This window comes from Primulina eburnea, chromosome 2, assembly GCF_022965805.1.
Source record: "Primulina eburnea isolate SZY01 chromosome 2, ASM2296580v1, whole genome shotgun sequence".
Lineage (NCBI taxonomy): Eukaryota > Viridiplantae > Streptophyta > Magnoliopsida > Lamiales > Gesneriaceae > Primulina > Primulina eburnea.
The window spans coordinates 44,808,500-44,830,137 of record NC_133102.1 but is presented as its reverse complement, the minus strand read 5'-3'; the positions used below and the strand labels follow the sequence as shown (position 1 = coordinate 44,830,137).

At 33.6% G+C, this 21,638-nt stretch overlaps 3 protein-coding genes across 14 annotated transcripts; 1 reads left to right on the top strand and 2 right to left on the bottom strand.

Annotated features, from left to right (window-relative positions):
* The first annotated feature begins 1,004 nt into the window (after positions 1-1,004).
* Positions 1,005-4,215, top strand: LOC140823591 (AP2-like ethylene-responsive transcription factor TOE3). Its single transcript, XM_073185009.1, has 10 exons — positions 1,005-1,820; positions 1,940-1,965; positions 2,114-2,144; positions 2,251-2,338; positions 2,743-2,888; positions 2,977-3,021; positions 3,207-3,298; positions 3,393-3,520; positions 3,618-3,683; positions 3,776-4,215. The coding sequence occupies exons 1-10, from the start codon at positions 1,306-1,308 to the stop codon at positions 3,959-3,961; spliced, it is 1,323 nt and encodes a 440-aa protein (XP_073041110.1). The 5' UTR covers positions 1,005-1,305; the 3' UTR covers positions 3,962-4,215.
* Positions 4,216-10,644: 6,429 nt separating this feature from the next.
* On the bottom strand, positions 10,645-18,249 carry LOC140823589 (OVARIAN TUMOR DOMAIN-containing deubiquitinating enzyme 7-like). 12 transcript variants are annotated; one of them, XR_012116241.1, is made up of 8 exons: positions 18,105-18,249; positions 17,913-18,003; positions 17,137-17,746; positions 16,549-17,032; positions 15,139-15,223; positions 14,907-15,051; positions 11,204-12,032; positions 10,645-10,781 (listed from the first exon to the last, which is right to left on the bottom strand). XR_012116241.1 is itself a non-coding variant. In XM_073185005.1 (8 exons), the coding sequence occupies exons 3-6, from the start codon at positions 17,690-17,692 to the stop codon at positions 14,983-14,985; spliced, it is 492 nt and encodes a 163-aa protein (XP_073041106.1). In that variant the 5' UTR covers positions 17,693-17,746; positions 17,913-18,003; positions 18,105-18,249; the 3' UTR covers positions 11,905-12,032; positions 14,602-14,701; positions 14,907-14,982. The 12 variants fall into 12 exon arrangements, 5 of the variants coding, with proteins under 5 accessions (XP_073041106.1, XP_073041107.1, XP_073041105.1 ...); XR_012116242.1 differs by having other exon boundaries at positions 16,549-17,259; positions 17,348-17,746; XR_012116243.1 differs by having other exon boundaries at positions 16,549-17,269; positions 17,672-17,746.
* A 1,912-nt stretch (positions 18,250-20,161) lies between these two features.
* LOC140824785 (mitogen-activated protein kinase kinase kinase 20-like) lies at positions 20,162-21,453 on the bottom strand. Its single transcript, XM_073186337.1, has one exon. The coding sequence runs from the start codon at positions 21,358-21,360 to the stop codon at positions 20,323-20,325; it is 1,038 nt and encodes a 345-aa protein (XP_073042438.1). The 5' UTR covers positions 21,361-21,453; the 3' UTR covers positions 20,162-20,322.
* Positions 21,454-21,638: the final 185 nt, after the last annotated feature.

Genomic DNA, 21,638 nt, shown 5'->3' with positions numbered 1-21,638 from the left:
CAAAATGATTAAGCCCATCGAGCTGGTTTGTCTCTGGATCGAATTTTTAATTTCTCGAACTCCCGGTTGACCAGGTTTTGAGATGTCCCCGTTCAAAACAATATTTAAAGCCTAGCTAGTGATTAAGGGGTAAATGAATCCCAGCACATAGACCACAAAGGGAAGAAGAATGGTTAAATGGAACACCAACCGCAGGCATGTATAAATGGAAAAGGTTTCAGAAAACCATGTCTCAAGTATTTAGTACTTGATTGACCATTAACTAAAAGGCATCCCATCCCCTCTAGTTTTAGACAATTTGAACATATGTGGTCTACTATTTTGATTTTTTTACAAGCTACTTCTTATAAATCTTATGTAATTGTACGTAACATATATACTCGTGATATTATAAATAAGAAGACAAAAACTTGTGTGAGACGGTTTCACGGGTCATATTTGTGAGACGGATCTCTTATTTGGGTCATCCATGAAAAAATATTACTTTTTATGCTAAGAGTATTACTTTTTATTGTGAATATAGATATGATTGACCCGTCTCACAGATTAAGATCTGTGAGAAGGTCTCACATGAGACCCACTCAAATAAAAGATAGTTATAAGAAAATTAATACATATAATTTTTTTTTTTTATAAAAGTCATCATTCTTATAATATCTTCTTTTTTATGAGAAAATAAATAATGAGTAGATATATTGTGAGAAAGTCTCACAAATTTTTATTAACAAGATGAATAACCATGTTCATATTTAGTTATTTACAAAAAAAAAAATTATTTCATAAGTGACCATAACAGAAGATTTGTCTCACAAACTTCGTCTAATATAAGTTTTTGTGATGAAATATATTTAACGAAATAAAGTCGAAACACAAGATTAATTTGATGGTAAACAAATTATTTCAACATGATCACAATTTTTTAAAATAAGATATTAAAAAGTTTGAACTTCAATAAAATCTAATATATATATATATATATATATATATATAGATATAATGTAAGCTAGATATAATATAGATAGGAAAGAAAAATCCTCTCTATGGAACCGTTGAAATGGGAATTTCTACACATTTTTCTTCTTTACTACAAGTACCTTTTTTGGGCAACCCTATGATCATAGGTTTTTAATGTTCTTCCAAGATTCAACTTACAGTTTAATCGAAGCATTTGTATTATGCAATATATATAGGCTGTATCACCAAAGGGTAACATATATACAATACTGTCATTTCTTTTCCCTCAAGTGGAGAGATTGAATCAATACTTTCTTCGTTGTAATTTCAATATATTTTTGAGGGTTAAGAATGTGGGATCTCAACGATTCGCCGTATGAAAGAAGGGAAGATAAATCGGAGGGATGTTCTGACGAGAAAGGCAAACGGGTCGGATCCGTCTCGAATTCAAGTTCTTCGGCGGTAGTTATGGAGGAGGTTGCGGATGAAGAAGATGCAGCAGAGAGGAACGCTAGCAAAAGAAGCAGCAGTAAAATCTTTGGGTTTTCTGTGGCTAACAACAAAGGTGATGAAACGGGTCCTTGCTCGCCGGAAAGTGAACTTCCGGTGACCCGGCAGTTTTTCCCGGGAGGTGAGTCTGGAACGGGGAGGAGTACTGAGGCGCTGCACGAATTTCCGAGAGCTCACTGGGTGGGAGTTAACTTCCGGAAATCCGAGTCAGGCGGAGGCGCGACAGTCTCCGGGAAAGCCACGGCGGAAGTGGCACAGCCTTTCAAGAAAAGTCGCCGTGGACCCAGGTCCCGGAGTTCTCAATATCGTGGTGTCACGTTTTACCGGAGAACTGGCCGCTGGGAGTCCCATATATGGTATATTTTTGTCTGCAAATTCATGATATCATGTATATCTATGTTATATTATATTATATAATATATATATCTATTATCTATACTTATTTTATTTATTATTTATTAACCTCTTAATTCAGGGATTGTGGAAAGCAGGTGTACTTGGGTAAGTTTTCTAATATACGTTCATTTATAAATAAATTTTCTCCAAAACATCTTTTCTCGATCCAAAATAAACGTAGCAAAAAAGGCTTATCCTCATGAGAATTCTCGATCAACAATGATTCTGAAAACTTGAGTTTTAATCTGTACAGGAGGTTTCGATACGGCTCACACGGCGGCCCGGTATGATCCGACTCCGTCTCTTCTGCTTTCTCTCGCTAGAACATATTAAAATCAAATGAAATTGTCCCAAGATTTCTGTTATATAACGAGTAATGTAATACTGCAGAGCATACGATAGGGCAGCCATTAAGTTCCGAGGATTGGAAGCAGACATAAACTTTAGTTTAAATGATTATGCAGATGACTTGAAACAGGTAAGTCATCTGTCCGACATATAGAAAGGCAGACGAGAAGAAAAGGATTCTATATATGCCTCGTGTTTGTGTTTCCATATCAAATTTGTTGTATTTTATGATAAAATTCACTAATTATTCGGCAAAATTATTTATTCAAAATTCTTTACAAAATCAAATCCACTTTGAAAATCGGTCAGTTGATTACAAATTTGTGATTTTAAATTAAAGAGCGAGACTGTATTTACCAATATCAAAGCACGTACAGAAAATATTCTGTTTTCATGTTATCTTGCACAGTTTTTTTCCTTACCTGAAACAGTTGTATTCTCGACATTTTCTTCCGTGGATCCTATGATCAGTGTTGTTTGAAACATGGGCTGTCGATATATACATACACATAAATCCTATGGCGCATAATGCAGATGAACAATTTAACGAAGGAAGAATTCGTGCACGTACTGAGGAGACAAAGTAGTGGTTATCCAAGAGGGAGTTCCAAGTATAGAGGTGTTACTTTGCATAAATGTGGCAGATGGGAGGCTAGAATGGGCGAGTTTTTGGGAAAAAAGTGACCCCCATATTTTTATTTAATAATATTTAGTTTCTGCAAGCTTTAACTTATTTATTCAATCATTGATTCAGGCTTTATTTTATAGGTACGTTTATTTGGGTCTCTTCGACACTGAACTTGAAGCTGCTAGGTGGGTCTGATTTGCTTGAATAATCAGGATGCTATGCTCTTTCAAACACTAAACAAAAAGGAAATCTCTACGCTTTAGGACGAATATATAATTAATTACACCTTCATAAAATACGGACGACTTTCCAAAACGATAAATTTTTTTGAGCCTGTGCTTGGATTTGTTTCTTGTGATATATATCGTAGGGCTTATGATAGAGCTGCAATCAAGAGTAATGGAAAGGATGCTGTCACTAATTTTGATCCCACCAGTTATGCCGATGAACATAAAGTTGCAGGTAAATAATTAGCTAAGTGAATATTTGATCAATTTCCAATCCTTAATCATAAAAAAAGATAATAAAGTCTAGAAATTCTGTTTTTGTACTCCAGAGGAGAGAACTTCAGCAGACCACAATTTGGACTTGACCTTAGGAAATTCATCAGCTCCGAAGCAAAACTGTCGAGATTCTTCGACCAAATCTGAAGTTTCTTGGAGACGCCAAGAATCATGGCCCAAGGTTAATTTGTCCAACTTTTACTGTTTGTCATCTCAGACTTGACTATTTTGCGAAATCCCATGAAGTGTAACACTGTTTCCAAAATGGGAAAAAGCAGCCTAATCCCGATTCCTGGAGGATGATTTCAGCCGAGCAAATCGATCATGGAAGGTCACAAAATCATGTAAGTTTCCAACTTTCAGTTATATGAAAAAACCGATCATAACCCACCTAGGTTCAACATATATCTCACAGATTTGGAAAAAAATATGACAGATTTATAAGTTGCCTCTGGTGAGCGGAAGATATATCGGAGGAGAATTTTCAGGTCCAAGAAGTGATCGGCAAGGGCAAACGAATAATAGCCAAACACAATTATTTGCCCATGCTGCAGCATCATCAGGATTCCCGCAGGCACAAAATCTTAGTGGAATCCATCCTCTCACGAGACCCAATAATTAGTCGATTTTTTTTGTCTACCATGCCATTTTTCTCCATACCCTTTTCGAATTATTTATTTTTTTTTTTTCAAATTTTACTCGTGTACGTAATTTTTCGAAAAAAAAAATTAAAAAAATTCGATTCGATCATCGGACCAGCTAAATTTCTAGATCCACCTCGAACATTTTAACTCGGTGGAAACATTGTGTAACTTGTACATGTAACCCTAATGTAGTTCTTCATAATATTCAATCTTATGAACTTTCAATATCATATATTATAATTTCTCCATTTTTTTTAATTCTATGATTGATTATATTTTAGTCATCTAGACCGAAACCGAAACCGAAACGAAAATTAATTAATAAAAGCGGATAATAATAAAATGTGTGGTTTTTGTCATGTGAAATTTGAATGGATATAGAGACGAGTTGTCACCATCTTGTGTGAACTTGGAAGCAGCAAAAATTTGATGAGCGAAAACAAATGAGACAGGGATTGCTATTATGGCGAGAGGGACTTAACCTAACTCTACTAAAGTCTCAAGGACTCCGATCCACCTATATTCCAATGTATTAACTAGTACTCTATTTGACATGATATAATATACACCACTTCTTTTAATTAATAATTAATGATTTTCTCTATTTTCTTCCTTAATCAAAATTAAAAAAATGAATATATTTGCATTTGTATAGATTCTTTAAAATTTATAAAAATTGATTTTATAATTAGATGCATCACAATTCAATGTTCCAGATAAAATAAAGAGTGAGTCTCATGTGAGACCGTCTCACGGGTCATAATCCGTGAGACGGATCAACCCTACCCATATTCACAATAAAAAGTAATACTCTTAGCATAAAAAGTAATACTTTTTCATGGGTGATCCAAATAAGAGATCCGTCTCACAAATACGACCCGTGAGACCGTCTCACACAAGTTTTTGCCTAAAATAAAAAGTACACCGAAAAAAAATAACATTGATGCAATATTTCCCCGTTGGATGTAAGATTTTTTTTAATAATTTCATCCTGTAATAGGCATACAGATGCTTTTGGTCCTGAAAGTTGTCCAAGTTTGATCACAATCCATAATCTGTCCTTTGTTTTCATTTCTAATACTTTCTAAAAAACTGTCGACGTGAAATCGGACTCTTCGACAATGTTTGGCGCTATATCAATAATATTTGTGTCATGAATATCTCATATCACGTAATTAATTATATTCGACAACACCTGATGAGAAAACATACCAAAATTGGTGAAAAAAGACCAAGTTATCATATGTGCGGGATAAAAAAAAACAAAAGCATTTCGACAAAATTTATAGTTTTATCGTATCACATAGAAATCACGTATACATATTGTATATATACACGTAGAATTACCTATACACACAAACATATATACACCACATTATATTATATTTGCTTGTATGAAAATATCTCAATCAAAACAAATATCAAGATATGTGGCAGGGATCATCCAAGGCTTTATGATATTCTAGTTGGGAACAAAATTATTAAAATATTTGTGCAGTTTCATCATCTGGGACGTCATCATTGATTATCTTATTCCAGGTTATTAAAAAAAATATTATTTATTCATGTTGGTACAAGATTGAATTAAGATATTAGGTGAGCATGTGAGTATTTTATTATATAAAAGGGAGGAAATATAAATAATAGCTAGGGTTTAATTTGTTCCTTTGCGTTAGCACTGGTTCAGATACCAGCATCATAGATTCTTTCCTTTCGCAATACCATACGAAATTCTGCAAAATCCACAGAGATCATCATATTCACATTTTCTCATAATTATTATAACAAGTAACCACATTCATAAAAATATCAACGACGACGAGGACGACGATACCGACGAGCAAAAACAAGAAAAGCGATTTATACTAGCTAAAGCTCGAAGGTATTTGTGTGACCACTTCTGATACGATCTGTCGGACCAAAATTTTATCCAATTTTCCCCCCAAATCATATTCAATAAATTACATTCCATATATTATTTATATGTTAGATTATAATACACAGGTAATACATGTACAACAATGCTAGCATTAATAATAATGATAAAAATGACGTGCATGATGCATCATGGGAAAATTATTGATGTTAGCTGTTTGAAAAATATGTTGTAGGCTCGTTGAAATCTCCACATTTTATACATTCAAACCCGAGCATACGTACGCGACACTATTAATTATCAAATGTGAGAGGTTTTTAGAGGCTTTATTAATTCGACAAAAAAATTAGCGAGATCGTCTCACGAGTTAAATTTGTGAGATGTATCTTCACTCCGACCCAACTCATGAAAAACGTTAGTTTTTATGTCAACATATATGGATCGATTCAACTCATATCACAAATATAAATATGTGATATGGTATCACAAAAGCCATATATATATATTTATATATTTATATATATAAATATGCTTTAAATGCACACCGCATAATGCTGCAGTCCCATCTCGTTGACAAATAAAAATGAAATTTATTCATCTTCTAATTCCTTGCACATAACTAGCTAATTAAACCTTTTCACATATATAATACTAATAATAAACAAGTGGTCCATATATATTAATGAAAAAGGAATAAAAAAAATAGACAAATTCTTTCAAAGAAGGGTCCTTGTGGGTTTCCCCATTGGAATTTCTTCATCGGTTAATTAAAAAGTTTACGTTGCCTTTAATTCTCATTCAAATTTGGGAAAATTGTGTGTTATTTTGTTTGTGCAAATCAATGTTTTAATTTTAGTACGACCACGACTCAACGCTGCCTTTTGGTTGGGAGTTGGCCAAAATGGTAGCTCAGCGTTAGAAATGTATCCTTTTCTTCATTCATTCACGCTATATATATATATATATATATATATATATATATATATATATATATATTTATATATATATATATATGTGTGTGTGTGTGTGTGTGTGTGTGTGTGTGTATTAGTGCAACAAGTTTATTTTTTGGGTGTATTTTTACTTCTTTTTTTTAAACCCGTGTACGGGTAAACAAACTTATTGCATTAAAATCAAGTTAGACTACTAAAAGGACCTTAACCCAAAATAAACCAATATACAAGACTACTTTGATCATTTTTTGTTCAACATATTAAATAAATAAAACACAATTTATTTAAGTTCGTAATGGGATTGTTGTCCTATTAATTTTATGAGTAGGTAGGTTTCTTGTGAGACGGTATTTATTCGTAAGACGAGTCAACCATGTTCATATTTACAATAAAAAATAATACTTTTAGCATAAAAAAATAATATTTTTATGTGTGACCAAAATATAATATTTATCTTACAAAAATTGATAATTTTGTTTGATTCGATGGTCAATATTTTGGAATTAATTGTTTATAGTTAATTGATCATGAATATTCTAAATCCGATGGGAATTTAGAAAAGGACGAAATTTTCTTTTGTTTGGCACATTATTATTACCCTTTTCTTAAAGAAGCCGAAAAGGAACGGACAATAATTTCAAGAACCGAAGCTTTATGGTACACTGCCATCAGAGTCTGCAGTAACTCACTGGATTTTAACTTTTGACCTAAATCTAACTTCTCCAATTGCATTATTTCAATTGGTCATAAAATCTTTATAATAATTAATACCCTTGTACATAAATGGATAGGCAAAAAAAAAAATCAGTGAGAATTTAATACGAAATTTATTCATTAGTTGTCGAGTTTGCCAGCTTCTTCTTTAAATATATGTCAGCGGAAGTCGGTAAAGAAATTTGCTTTTTAGATTGAAATTACCACTTACATTAATAACATTGCTAACTTGTTCAAGAAGGAAGATAAACCTACGAATTAATAGAATCATACCTTAAGCATGCATGTACAACCACATAAATTAATTGATAGAAGAAAAAAAATACACATCTCTTAGTTTCGGTACTCAATTCAAGGTTTCTGATAGCATGAAACGTGATGATTAAACTGTTATTATAGTTACTAAACTTTCAGTTTTTTCTCGAACAAGCTCAGAGCTTCATGTCGGAAATATGACATGGGAAGGATGAATATATACTAATTGATAGATTTGATTAATTACTTGGAACATATTTTTTAAAATTTATGTATCTGGATTAATTTTTTTATGATGATGTTAGGTTATAAAACAAATACGTGTTTCATCCTAAAAACTTGCCTATTGGGTGATATAAATTCATGGGTTCATAAGCTATTTAATATTCGGCGTGAGACAGTCGTAACGTTACCGATCCCTTGATGATTAGTATCTAGTTCATATACTTTAATTCAACCTATAATACTTTTTTACATAATTATCGACATATTGATCTAATGATAACTTTTTTCTAAGTAATTCTTTCAGCTATATCGACTCCCAATTGACGACGTTAAAGTATTAAACTCAGAAGTTGTTCCATCCCAAAAAAACTTGCATATTGAGTTATACCTAACCTTATGAATTTTAAGGTACTCTTTACTAGTAGTCGTAGTATATATATATTCGAAGAAGGACAATTATAACATACTACGAGAAATTTGACAAGGACTTTACCAGCTTCAAGAAAATGGAAGACAGATTAGATAGGTGTAGGGATCAAGTGAAGGAAGTGACCAATAATTTCCCTTTTTTTACTTGCTAAAATTTTCTCCTCCACACGTTTTTTTATTTCAAGGTTTTCTATGTTTGGGGAGATTGAAAAAAAGAAAATGGAGAAATATAGATAGGGTTAATTTAGTGGTGGCCACGATAAGTATCAATCTAGCATCTCCAGCCATTCGTTCCCCCTAAGGTGGTATTCTTAAACCAAAAGGTTAGGTAATGAATTATGACATAAACGAAGAAATTTTAACGATAAATATTTATTTTTGATGTGTGATAAATTAAACCAATCTATGATTTAATTTTTAATCATTTTTTTGGCAAAATTAATATCTCCATCAGATCATATTTTTGTATTTATGATGAAGGGAAAGAATATATTTATAATTTTTATTGCATATACAATTTTATTCTCGATTTATCTTTATATATATATATATATAGAGGGGTGAGGATTGTATTAAATCGATTTTTCAGACGCAGAATTAGGTTAACTGAAATTATAAAAAGACTAAACTTGAATGGAAATGAGAGATGAACACGACTTTCCAATTAGGCACCAACAATTATGACATTTTAATTAGCGAGCTCTGTCAACTTTAATTAATCACTGGAGGAGACAATGACATAAAGTTGTTAATAATTCACACGCAACTTTAATTAATCAACCAATATTAATTGCACTATTTTTCAGCATTTTGTTTCCATTCAGCTTCTTGCCTCATTAAATTTAATCTGATGAATACAATGAAGACTATATTCAGTGGTAGGCCACACTCAAAATCATCCCCCCCCCCCCCCCCCCCCCCCCCCCCCCCAAAAAAAAAGTGCGAAAAAATATTGAATTTTAACAGTTGAAGCAAAAAGTTCACTTTGTTTAATTCTCTACTTTAATCTAAATATTTTTTTAATCAATAACATAAATTCACAAATCAAAATTGAGTACTACACGGTACTAAGTTTACAAACAATTTAGTATTACGAGGCATCGAAATGAAATTTGATTTCAACTTAAAAGTTGGACATTTGGATGCTATTTTTACACCATTTTTGGCTTGTAAAAACTATGACAAGATGGTTTTGCTGGTTAAATTCAGTTTATCCAATTCTTTGCCAAAATTAGGTGTTCTTTAATTGATCCTATATTTGCCAATTCTTACGATACATGTTAATATGTCAAATCAATCTTGTCTTTGCCCATACATCTTCTTGTGACTTGATGTGGAATGCATCAGTGCTCCCATTGCAAGGTAGTCCTGGTGTCATTTCATGCTCCGGGAAAAAAGTAACTTGAAGCATCAACCTTTGCTCCTGTCCTTGATCCACTTTTACATATTCTTTCTTCCTTTTTTGAATGAATTTATGAAAATATTATTTTTAAACTTGTACTTCTCGATTTCTATCTCAAAACATCGATCAAAATAAAAACAATTTAATCTAAATAGTAGATGTGGTAGGACTTATGTAAGATCAACCGATTATCGCTGCACCGAAAATTATATGACATGATTACAATATAACTAATGTGTTTTCAATTGTATAAGACAATCACAATATTTTGTTGATCATCGAATGCTCTCACGAATTGCACCAACTTGTGCTGTATAAAAACATGTACTTGGTTCTTGATACAAAATTTTAGGATCGAGCGCTTGATATATTAAACGCTACAAGTTAGGGGAATGATTCAGAGCATTTAAAACACAGACAAGCTTATAGAATATGAAATATAGACTACTTTTAGAATATTAAAAAATTGGCAAATATATTATTAACCTAAGAATGTCAGACTTTACATTGACAACAGCAATCTAGTTACAAAACCAACAGTTGATATATGCATTGATGCATAGAGTATGAGTTCTTTTCATCTCTACTTCTAAAGCCATACAACCCAATGCAAATGACCAAACATCTTAGCCCACAAAAGGGGCAAAACATATAGTTAACTTTAAAATATTTACACATTGAACTCAAATTATGACCCACATTTTGGTGAAAGGAATTAAAGTATGCAATGACATTATTCAATCCTTTTCTGATTGGTAGCTGATTTAGAAATTCAGCTGCCTTTTACCGCATTCCTTTTTAGTTTTTTTCTTAGCCTTTGAAAGAATAATATAAACATGTGTCCTTTGACATACAAATGCCCTCTGAACCGCGGTTGGCTATGAGTTGCAAATTCAGTTTCGATCATAAACTGGTTCACATTTATTCTAAAATCGACGAATATACTGACAAAGAAAGAGAGAGGAGTGATAAATAATATGGCAAGCTGCTAAACCCAAAACTAAAAAACACTTTATTGCTTCTAATTTTATTTTAGGGCTGATGGGAAACGGGTTGGGGATGAGTTACGAGTATGTGAGTGTGATAATATAACAAAGATATCAAAGGCTATGTTTCTACACTTCATGGTTTTATTCTCTATGACCAAGCTAAGCAAAGGTTATCATGAAAGGGACCTGTGGTAATCATCAATGGCAAATAAATTCTCATGTCCAAATGCAATTTTAGACGCCTAGATAAAAGAAAAACATTTGAAAATCCTCAAATGAAACAGCTAAAAATGTTCCTTATCCAGCCCATGCAACAGAGATCTCCTAAACACAATGCAGTTCTACTACATTAACGAAAGCTGGATGCAGCAGCTAACCTTTTCAACCCGGGTTTCTGTCTTTCCAACTCTTTCTATGTTCATCAGTTTGGTTACTGTCAAGGTAACAGCACCATGTAAGTTGAGAGAAAATTACCATGCTAGGACTACCACTGGCAACTATTTCAAATCCATATTCGCTTTAGTTTTAAAAGAGCTTATCGTACAGCCTAATAAAATATTTCAGACTGTGGCAAAAACCAAAGGGGCAGATAAAACGATTTCAATTATGAAAAATAGCACAGAATTGTTGCTAAACAGGTTGCAGTTGATAGCAACTGAAAATTTGAAATGGATTTGCAATTGTTGATTTGAAATCATTACACCTTAATACTTCCATCCATGCATATGGTTTAGGGATTGAGGTTAGAATTGCATTCCAAATTCCCCTTGGTTAGGACTTTAATTGTGAGACATCTTAAAAACTTCAGAAATAAGAACTGTACATATACTTTAGTATGGCGTGGAGCAAAGTTATTTTAAGGTCATTGATTAAGAGGCCTACAAAGGAAATCTGCCAGAAGATTTCCCCGCGACAGATCTGCAACTTGGCTTGTATTTCTTTTTCGAACCATATAAACAGGCCTTATTTTTTAAATTTTTTCTGCAAACAGAAAAAATTGGAAAATCATCTTGAAAAGTGTGGAAATACAAAAAATTTATGGTATAAATAGTAACTGTCCAGCTTATGCAAGAGAAACCTTTCCATTAGCACGTGTGCTGTTTACATTGCAAACTCTTTCCACATCATTGCTAGATAAATCATGTTCAAGTGCCTTGTGTTCAACCCTTAGTTCATGCAGTCCATGGTTCATATCCTGTTGTTCATCTAAAAATCCTCAAAATTATTAATATGGAAATCAAGTAAATTTGCCACAAACAAAGCAGAAAACATTCAATGAAGAGGATTAAGAAGAACGCTAAAAATCATCGAAACAAAGCTTCATAACAGAGAGCCAATGATTAACGAAAAATAGCGGAATACATTGAATGGTAGAATTATTGGTTTTTCATATCATACATCTCTAGTTCTAGTTATATACTCATATCGGCAGATCACGAGCAAATTTAGAAAAGGAAAAAAAATAGCAAACAATATTTATGAAATTAGAGAATTTCATCAGAAGAAGAACAAACGAAATGTATTAGCCATGGGTGCACCAATGATATGATTCTAATTTAAGTGAGAAAAACTAAGATTTAGGAGGCTCAAGTGCTCAACTACTTGACAATGAAGATATGGGAAACAGGGTTAGTTAAATAGGAACATCCATTCCTTGATAATATGACAATCTTCAGCAGATAAACTTTCAACACAGCAGTTTCAGACAGGATATCTTGTCAACTCAACGAAGAAGAATTTCTACGGTTGCAAACTCCATCCACTTTATGATTGAACAAGCAACAACTAATAAGTAGCAGATCGACAAATAAATGAAGGTGTAAGCCAAAAAGTGGCTGAGAGATATATAAGCAACTAAATCCCAACCCACTCAGGAATAATGTCATGCTAATTCGTCTCTGGCAGCAGTTAAAGAACTTCGAATTGAAATGTAGGCAGAAATAGCTACATAAAATCTTAGATTGATTCTGTTAGTATAGAAATTGAATTAACAATATCCCTAGTTTTAAGGGTTCATTATTTTCCTTCTTCACTCAGTTTCCTCTAAATATAGAACTGAGAATTGCATATCCTGTTAATTATTAATCTGTAAAAATAAAACATATTAATTGTCTCTCCTCTTAGCTTTTATGATACTGGAAGATTTAAAGGCTAAAAAGCAAGTTGAGAAAAACAAATGTCTGGAATACAAACTTCACCGTTGACAAAGTGGGAAAGCAGGTGGTATGCAAACTCAACAAATCACTTTAAAGAATGAAATAGTCTTCACATACATGGTTTGATAGATTTCTAGAGTCATCAGGAAGTTAGGATAGTCAGGGACAAGCCGACCATACATTATTCGTCAAACATTCTGAGAAAGGAAATATCATATTATCATTGTATATGTAGATGACATCATTTTAACTGAAGATTATAGTCAAGAGATGAGAAGAGTTAAGAGTATGATGATAATAGAGTCTGAGTTTAAAGAACTTCGAAGTTTGAGATATTTCTTGGGAATAGAGACTGCTAGGAGCCGAAAGGGCATTTCAGTTTCCCAAAGAAAATACACATTGGACCTATTAGAAGAGACATGCATGTTGGGGTGTAAGCCAAGTAAGACACCAATCGAGCTGGGAAACAGACAAAAAATGTTAGAAGGTAAACCAATGGATGTAGGGAGATCTAAGTGTCTCATTGAGAAACTTATCTACCTCTTACATACTCGACCCGACATTGCATTTTCAGTAAGTCTAGTAAGTCAATATATGCACTCACCATGTCAAGGTCATCTTGATGCAGTCTACAAAATTCTCAGGTAGTTGAAACAAACTCCAAGCAGAGGTTTGTTCTTCGCAAAGAATGGTGATCAAATAATGACTACATTTACAGATGCTGATTGGGCTGGTTATATTTCTGACAGGAAGAGAACATCGAGATATTGTATAATGGTATGGGGAAATCTAGTGACGTGGCGGAGCAAGAAACAGTCAGTTGTTGCCAGGAGCAGCGCAGAAGCCAAATATAGAGCCATGATACATGGAGTCTGTGAGCTTGTCTGGATTAAGAGAGTACTAAAGGAACTAAAAATCGAATGCAAGGATCCTATGCAGCTCTATTGTGACAAGAAGTTAACTATCAGTATAGCTCATGACCCAGTTCATCAAGACATTACCGAACAGGTGGAAGTAGATCGGCATTTTATTAAGGACAAGTTAGATGAAAGGGGTTACTAGCATGCAATACATACTACATCCAATCAACTTGTTGATCTACCTATAAAGGGATTGTCAGAACACAACCATGAGTTTCTTGTCAACAAGCTCGGCCTTATCAACATATACTGCCAAACATGAGGGAGAGTTTAAATAAATATAGGATAATATTTGTTGTGTTCAAATTTGCAAAATTAGATAAGATGATATTTTTTTTCTGATTTTTTGGAAGTAGTTAAATTGTTGTAATCTATATGATGAGATTAGTGTGATGAAATAATAATCGAGATTTTCTTCTCAGATTTAAACTTTCTAAAATCAAAACCATCCTATCAAATGCAACCTAAGTGATATGTTATTTTCCTTCTACCCTTAGTTTCCCTATATATGGTTGAGAATATTGCGTGTGTATTAATTAATATTCAGTTTGAAGCAAAGAACCTAATAAGAAAAAAAACCAGAGCAAAGTTAAGTTAACCTTGACAGGTTAAAAACTCGGCAAACATATAAAGCAAGCACACAAACAATAAAAAGGACACTCAGCAAAGGAATTGTAAAACACACTAACAGGCCATTACCGTAAGGACTATCTACAACTAAATCAGCAAATATGCGATCTCCAGATTCTTGTTCTGCAGTATGCACTTTGGCTACAATGTCACCACCCACATCTAAAGCCTAGAATGATATCAACCTAATTAGGAAAACTATTTGCAACTCTCCTGTTTCAGTAAACCAGCACCCAAATGAAGAAGAAACATTGAGCTTTTTAGCCAATATATTTTTTTTCTTCACCATTTTAATTCTGGGGGTTCAGTTGGTGTGCCAATCAATGCACGCAAGTGGGAGTGTTGTAAACTTTTCAACTACTTGAAATAATCACCTGCTCTGCTTTTGTTGAATCTTCTCATAGTCTTCCAGTACTTACAATATTATTGGATTTCTCCTGTAAAAAATTCTCACCACCTTCCTTTCCGTGTGAAAATTACATCTGCTTTATTAGATTTTGCTGAAAGATCTGTGTCATCCTTTATGGGAAAACTAGAAATTATCAGAATCTATTGTCGAAAGTACTATACATTGGATAATGACATCCTAAGAGCAATATAGGTCACCTCAATAAATAAGGGCCTGGCTGGTCCAGAGCAAGTATCCTCCTTTAAATGCACGCTATTATAATGCTCTCCATAATGATAAGAACTACAAGAATTATAAAACAAGTCAAAGGAAGAAAACTCAGTATCCTCAATAGGAAGAATGGGAGGAGCTCATTCTTCGGTATTTTCCTAGGAGAACAAATACGAGATTCCACTGGCACTCTTAGCACACCTTTTTTGTCACCGACATGGTTCCAGTCTATAAAGGACTTAGATTCTGACTCCAAATAAAATAAAGTGAGGTTGATACCATGCTAATCCAGGTGAAATTCAATATAAAGTTGAAATTTTTAACATTGTTTTAGAATATATGTTCTTTATTTCCCTTCAGTTTCCTAGACGAATTCTACTGTGACTAACTTCTTCCGTTGTACTCTACCAAAAATAACACCACATTTAGCACTTAAATGCCCAAACTACACTAAAAATGTTATGTGTAATGTCATAACAGAAATACAACAAAATTAAGCATATTTTCTAGCATCATTTATTCCAACAACCAACACGTGGATCATGGGAACAAATTAGGAACTTCAGTCAATAGCCTATAAGTGGAGATATTTCTAAGAGAACATAAACTGGAAGAAAAAAAAAATGCAACTTAATTATTTTGCCTGCATTATCATAGTCTCAAGGATTATCAAGTATTTAAATTATTTTCTTTCATAGAATATTTAGCCCATCCAAGGTCCTGACTAACTTCTTTTGCACGTGAGTGTTTTGAAAATTCTACTACTGCATCCTATGAGTTTTGAAACTGAACTGTAGAGAGCATAATTGAGCAAAACATCTCCTCAGGCACATTAATATCCTCCATTAGGTGAAAGCAAAAATTTAAAAACTAGAGCAACGACAAGAACAAGTTACACTTCAGGAATATTGCTGCTTGGTTGTTATCCATTCATTGTATTTGTAAGTTGTGGTCTGAACAATCATTGATGATTTTAATACAGTCAAGGCTCGATACAAGTTAAACATGTCTGCATAGCCTATAACCAGCTCAGGAAGTCAACAATACCTAAAATTCAAGTAACTACACATTAATGATCTTCATTTCCCAGCTGAGATTTCCAGACTGTTACAGATATTATTATGGTTATCAACAAAGATCCAAAGACTTACAGGGGTTTCTTTTTTTTTTTTGGGGTATTTTTTTGTGTAATTAGGGATCACCCAATGGTACTTGAGAAGATTAACAACAGAAGAACCCCATCCATTATTACACGACAAAAAATCATAACAAACAATACAGGACAAAAAACCGAAAAAACAAATAACAGACCTCTAATATAAAAACTTGTTATTACAAGAATGTAAGTATGCCAACAATTAAAGACAACTAAATTCTGAAATTTTTGTAGTACTCACAGGTGAATTTGTGGAGCTTCATGTACATCAAAATTTTGAGCATACAAACGAGGTGACCTATGCAGTACAAATAAGGTGTGGAAATTGATAATTATTCCAAACACTAAAAAACATTTCCACAGTATAAATTGACAGTGGAAAGACATTGATGCTGTCCATGATTCAAGCTTATGAATGCATATGTTACAATGAGTGGCAAGAGAAGCTGCTTGCATCTCCACATGTCCTGCCCAATTGCCTTCCTGTCCCATGGACCGACAATATTCATCAAATGGAACTTCATCTTCAACAAAGGGCTCAAACATTTCACGATTGTTCTGCCAAGTGTAACTCATGGATCAGTATTTCTTGAGATTAATTCCTTTTGATTTTTGTAGTACAATAAATGAAGCAGAAACTTGAACAAAACACTTGCCCAATGCATAACCATGGCATTTCACACTTGGATTTGAGGAAGAAAATGATGTGACAATCTGTAATGTCACTTTGATTTGGTTCCAAAACAAATATCAATGTAATTAGTTATGCAACACGATAAAGAAGCCTAAACTGGGTGGACACCCGTTGATGATTAGAAGAGTACTCTACATTGTGATAAAGCTTGCCTCCCTCCAGCCGTCACATATCTTACAAAAAGACGCAAACTTTTTACTCTTCGCTGCTGCTGCTTCCTTTTCAAGAGATCTTGGAGATCGAGACATTCATCTTATTCTACAATTAACTAAAGATTCACAAAAATTTATTTTGAAATTTATTTTGTTAAAAAATAAGATGCAACTACTTACTACTTTCAGCTTACGGGTCTAACTGAGACAAAAGATCTCAATCAACTATTACATTTAACCCCCACGAGAGCCATGGAAGCCATGATTAAAGCAACTCAAGTTGTAAATGCCCTTGACGCCATCGTAGCACAATATCAGTATATATGGTAATTGAGTAATTCTTAACAAATAAAGATGAGATAAAAAACTAGGAGTATCTATGGTAATTATTAACAAATAAAGATGAGATAACAAACTAGGAAACTCATTCATCATTCATCATACTTGTGACCTCTTATAAATAGTGCAAATTATCTTCATCCCATGTTAGACTGAAACAGGATGCCTCGAAAATATACCTTAATAAATCGAACTACCATATTTCAATACTTCTCATGCTTGTCCTCATTCCTTCATACTGATCAGCCAATGCCCTGCAACGAACAACAGTCAGGTGATCAAAATCACCGCACATTAATTAATCCAGGAATATATACTCCATAATTCACACGCTTCATCAATTCATGAGCACATGCACAATAATTACACAAAGAATAACTTATGCTAAAAAAATCAATTGATGCCTGAAGAAACAGTTACCATCTGGAGTAACCTGAATGATTTTCCAACCTAAAACATCAACCTCAGCCCGCAGTTCAGATATATCCCTTTCTCTTCCACGTTTTTTCCTCTGATCACAAATTCAAACAAAATCAAAATAGAAGCTTAGCCGGGATTAATTCAATTATTAATTGCAATTAAATGGGAAAAATCAAGGGTCCTATAACTTACATTGGGTAGCTTATTGCAACTGATTTTTTGATGCTTTCCTTCAGCCATTGTTACTTAATTTGCGATGTGATTCTGAACAAAGAATTTAGGTCAATAAATTTTGGGGCAGAAGGTTTTTAGGAGGCACAATTTGATTAGATTTACTGATATTTAAAATCTTAAAATAATCTCTTTATCAAATTAATATATATATATATATATATATATATATATATATATATCACTATTACATAAACAATCTATTTTATTCATATTTTATTTTTCAAATTAAATTTATATCAATATTTTTTCTCAAATTATCATTACAACTTATTTTTAATATTACGTATCTCAAATCACAGTATATCTCTCACTAATATCTATAAGAATATGTATATTGTGAGACAGGTCAATCTTATCGATATTCACAATAAAAAACAATACACTTAGCATAAAAAGTAATATTTTTTATGGATGGCACAAATAAGAGATATGTCTCACAAAATACGATCTGTGAGGCTGTCTAACACAAATTTTTGCATTTCTATAAATTAGTGTTCAATTAAACATAAAATGAAGTATTAATAAAAAAAAAAAGCAAAAACTTGTTGATAAAAACTTATGTGAGATGGTCTCACAGAAAAATTTGTGAACAAAAAATGTTATATCCACGCAATAAAACCTCTCACCCTCATCCTTTTATATAGAAATATAGATATAGATAGGAGATATATATTAATCAGCGTGATTATGCTTGGATTTATGACCTTTTTTCCTTAATTTTGAAAGTGTATTTAAGTTATTAATATAAATATTTTCAGTCATTAAAAACATAAAAGACGATTTTTTTTTATTTCGCAATAAACTTTATCACTTTGTTTTAGAATAACTAGATTTTAATAAGGAATTCTCAAATCTAGTGAGTTAATGCTCTTATTATATTAATGTTTCAGCTAATACAATCTAGAGTGAGTCTCATATAAGACCGTCTTACGGATCTTAATTTGTGAGACGGGTCAATCCTACCCATATTCACAACAAAAAGTAATACTCTTAGCATAAAATTAATACTTTTTCATGGATGACCCAAATAAGATACCCGTCTCACAAATACGACCTGTGAGATCGTCTCACACAAGTTTTTGCCTACAAAATCTATATTAAAGGAAAAAAAGGATAAGATTTAATGTGATAGTAACATTATTTACGGGGGAATGATAAAGCTTAATCCATAATTACAATTTATATCACTTTTACTCAATTTTTTAACAAGTTTCTAGTTATAAATTTGGTAACGAGTTTTTTTTATTAAAAAAATTGTATTATAGGGAAATATTTTAAAAATTAGGTTAGAAATTAAAAGCAATTTTCTAAAAAACTAGTTCAAGCGGTGTTTAATCTCACTTAAATTTTATTATGTTTAAGATCGATTAAGTAACCATTTTTAAAACAGAAAATTTCATTTATGTTTTCAAATTATTATATTTTATAAATATTAAATAAAGAAATCAAGAATACAAACATACAACTTCATTCGCCTATTTTTTCATATATTAAGAAAATCAGATACTCAAGTAGTAATCGTATTTCTAAGACGAGAGTTCTTTAAGATCCTAAATCCTCACTCGATTGAGTTTCAGATCAAATTGTATGAAGAAAATCAGAAGAAAAAAAAAACCCACCTGGTAAATATCGTGCCCGAGAAGATCGTTTTTTCTCATGTTAGACCGAACCGGTTTCGTCCTTTCGGATTACCCAAATTCAATTTTCATTTCTGTATGATAATAGCCATGGAAGTTGCAACATGGTTGCAAATGTAAATCAAAGCTGTAGCATTGAGAGATCAGCAACTGAGGTAAAAGATGGGTGAGAGTAGCTATGAATTGCAAGATTAATTTTTGATGAATTTAGTTTGAGCGGCAAAAGGTGTGCCCCTTCTCGTACCCTTGAATCCACAAGTACCGGGAACAATAGCCTGACAAACGGTTCAGTCCGATTTTGGAAAGAATCGGTTACATTTTTCATATAATCTCGTAGTTCCTATGGGGTGGAGATGATGGGAGGTAGAACCAATAAAGATTTTTTTTTCGATTTTGAATATTGTTTACAACAAGAATGTATGAATCCTAAAATTTCTTACTCTTATGTACAATTATTTTTTAAAATATCAACGAATTTCTTTGTAAGAAAAATTTTAAAACCACTGGAGTCTACAAAAATGGAATCCATATGCTGTCCTTCACCTCAGGGTGATCCAATCTTCGGTAACAGACCACTCAGGAAATTGATCGATCCAAAGCGTTTGCAGCCGTCTGGCCGGAGTCATAGACCAAGAACCAGACTCTGGGGGGTATTCCGACGAGGCGAAAGTCGTAGAAGAACCTGATACCGGTGGTTCCCACTCGGGAAAATCAAATGGGCATGTAGGAGAGATTAAAGCTTTGTTTTCTGTTTCTTCATTGAAATCAAAATCTTGATAATCTGAAACAAAGTGATGATTCAGGAGCATCTCAGCCGTCCATCTCTTGTTCGGATCCCTGACAAAGCATTTTCCAAGAAAATCTTTTCCTTGCTCTGATAAACTTTTGGGAACCTCAGGAAACTCTTCTCCCGCGCCAATTCTAAGCAGCAGCCCCGCCACGTCGGAGCAATGCCATGCAAGAGTCCCGGTGACCATCTCCACCACTGCGCACCCCAGTGCCCAAATATCCGCAGGAGCCCCCTGTTCTCCAGCGGTAACAATCTCTGGCGACATGTACAGAGGTGTGCCCCTCAATTCACACCGCGAAAATTTCTCTTTTTCCCCTCCGGCCCGCTTCGCCAACCCGAAATCCGCGATCTTTACGCTATCATTCGGGCCCAAGAGAATATTTTGAAGCTTGATATCACAGTGCACGTAGCCCAACTTGTGGATATAATGTAGCCCTTTGAGCAAAGCTTTTGTATACCGCCGGGTTTCTGATTCCGGCAGGCCCCGGTCACCGGTATTCTTGAGTTTAACAGCCAAAGAACCACCGGGAGCGTACTCCAACAACACATTGTACAATTTCTCGCCATTTTCGTACGAAAAGCTGTCTCCAAAGCAACGTATAATCTGTGGGCAATCTTTAAGCGCCTCCAAGATCAGCTTTTCGTTCATCAGTGAAGAAGAACGCACGACTCCGCAAGACTTCACCGCCATCAATGGCGGGAATAGAGAAGTTTGTCTTCTGGGAATAGCTAAATTCACCGTAGCAAAACTCCCGTGTCCCAAATTTCCACCACGAACCCAATCCATGGCCGATTTGTACCCCTGAATCAGACCCTCCAATATCTAAAGCGACGAAGCGATCGACGAGACTGTGTATGTGCACACTGATTTTGAAAATTTGAAGACGTCTATTCTATTTATAGTAGGATTTTGGAGTTGATTTGTCCGTATAGGTAACGCAGACGGGTGTCAAATTTGGGTACTTGAAAACGATGTTTCGTGAGAACCTGAATAGCCCACCCGGCTGACAACTGCGGTAACTAGTTTTCCACGTGCTTTTTTGTTTTACTTCATGTGAACATTTT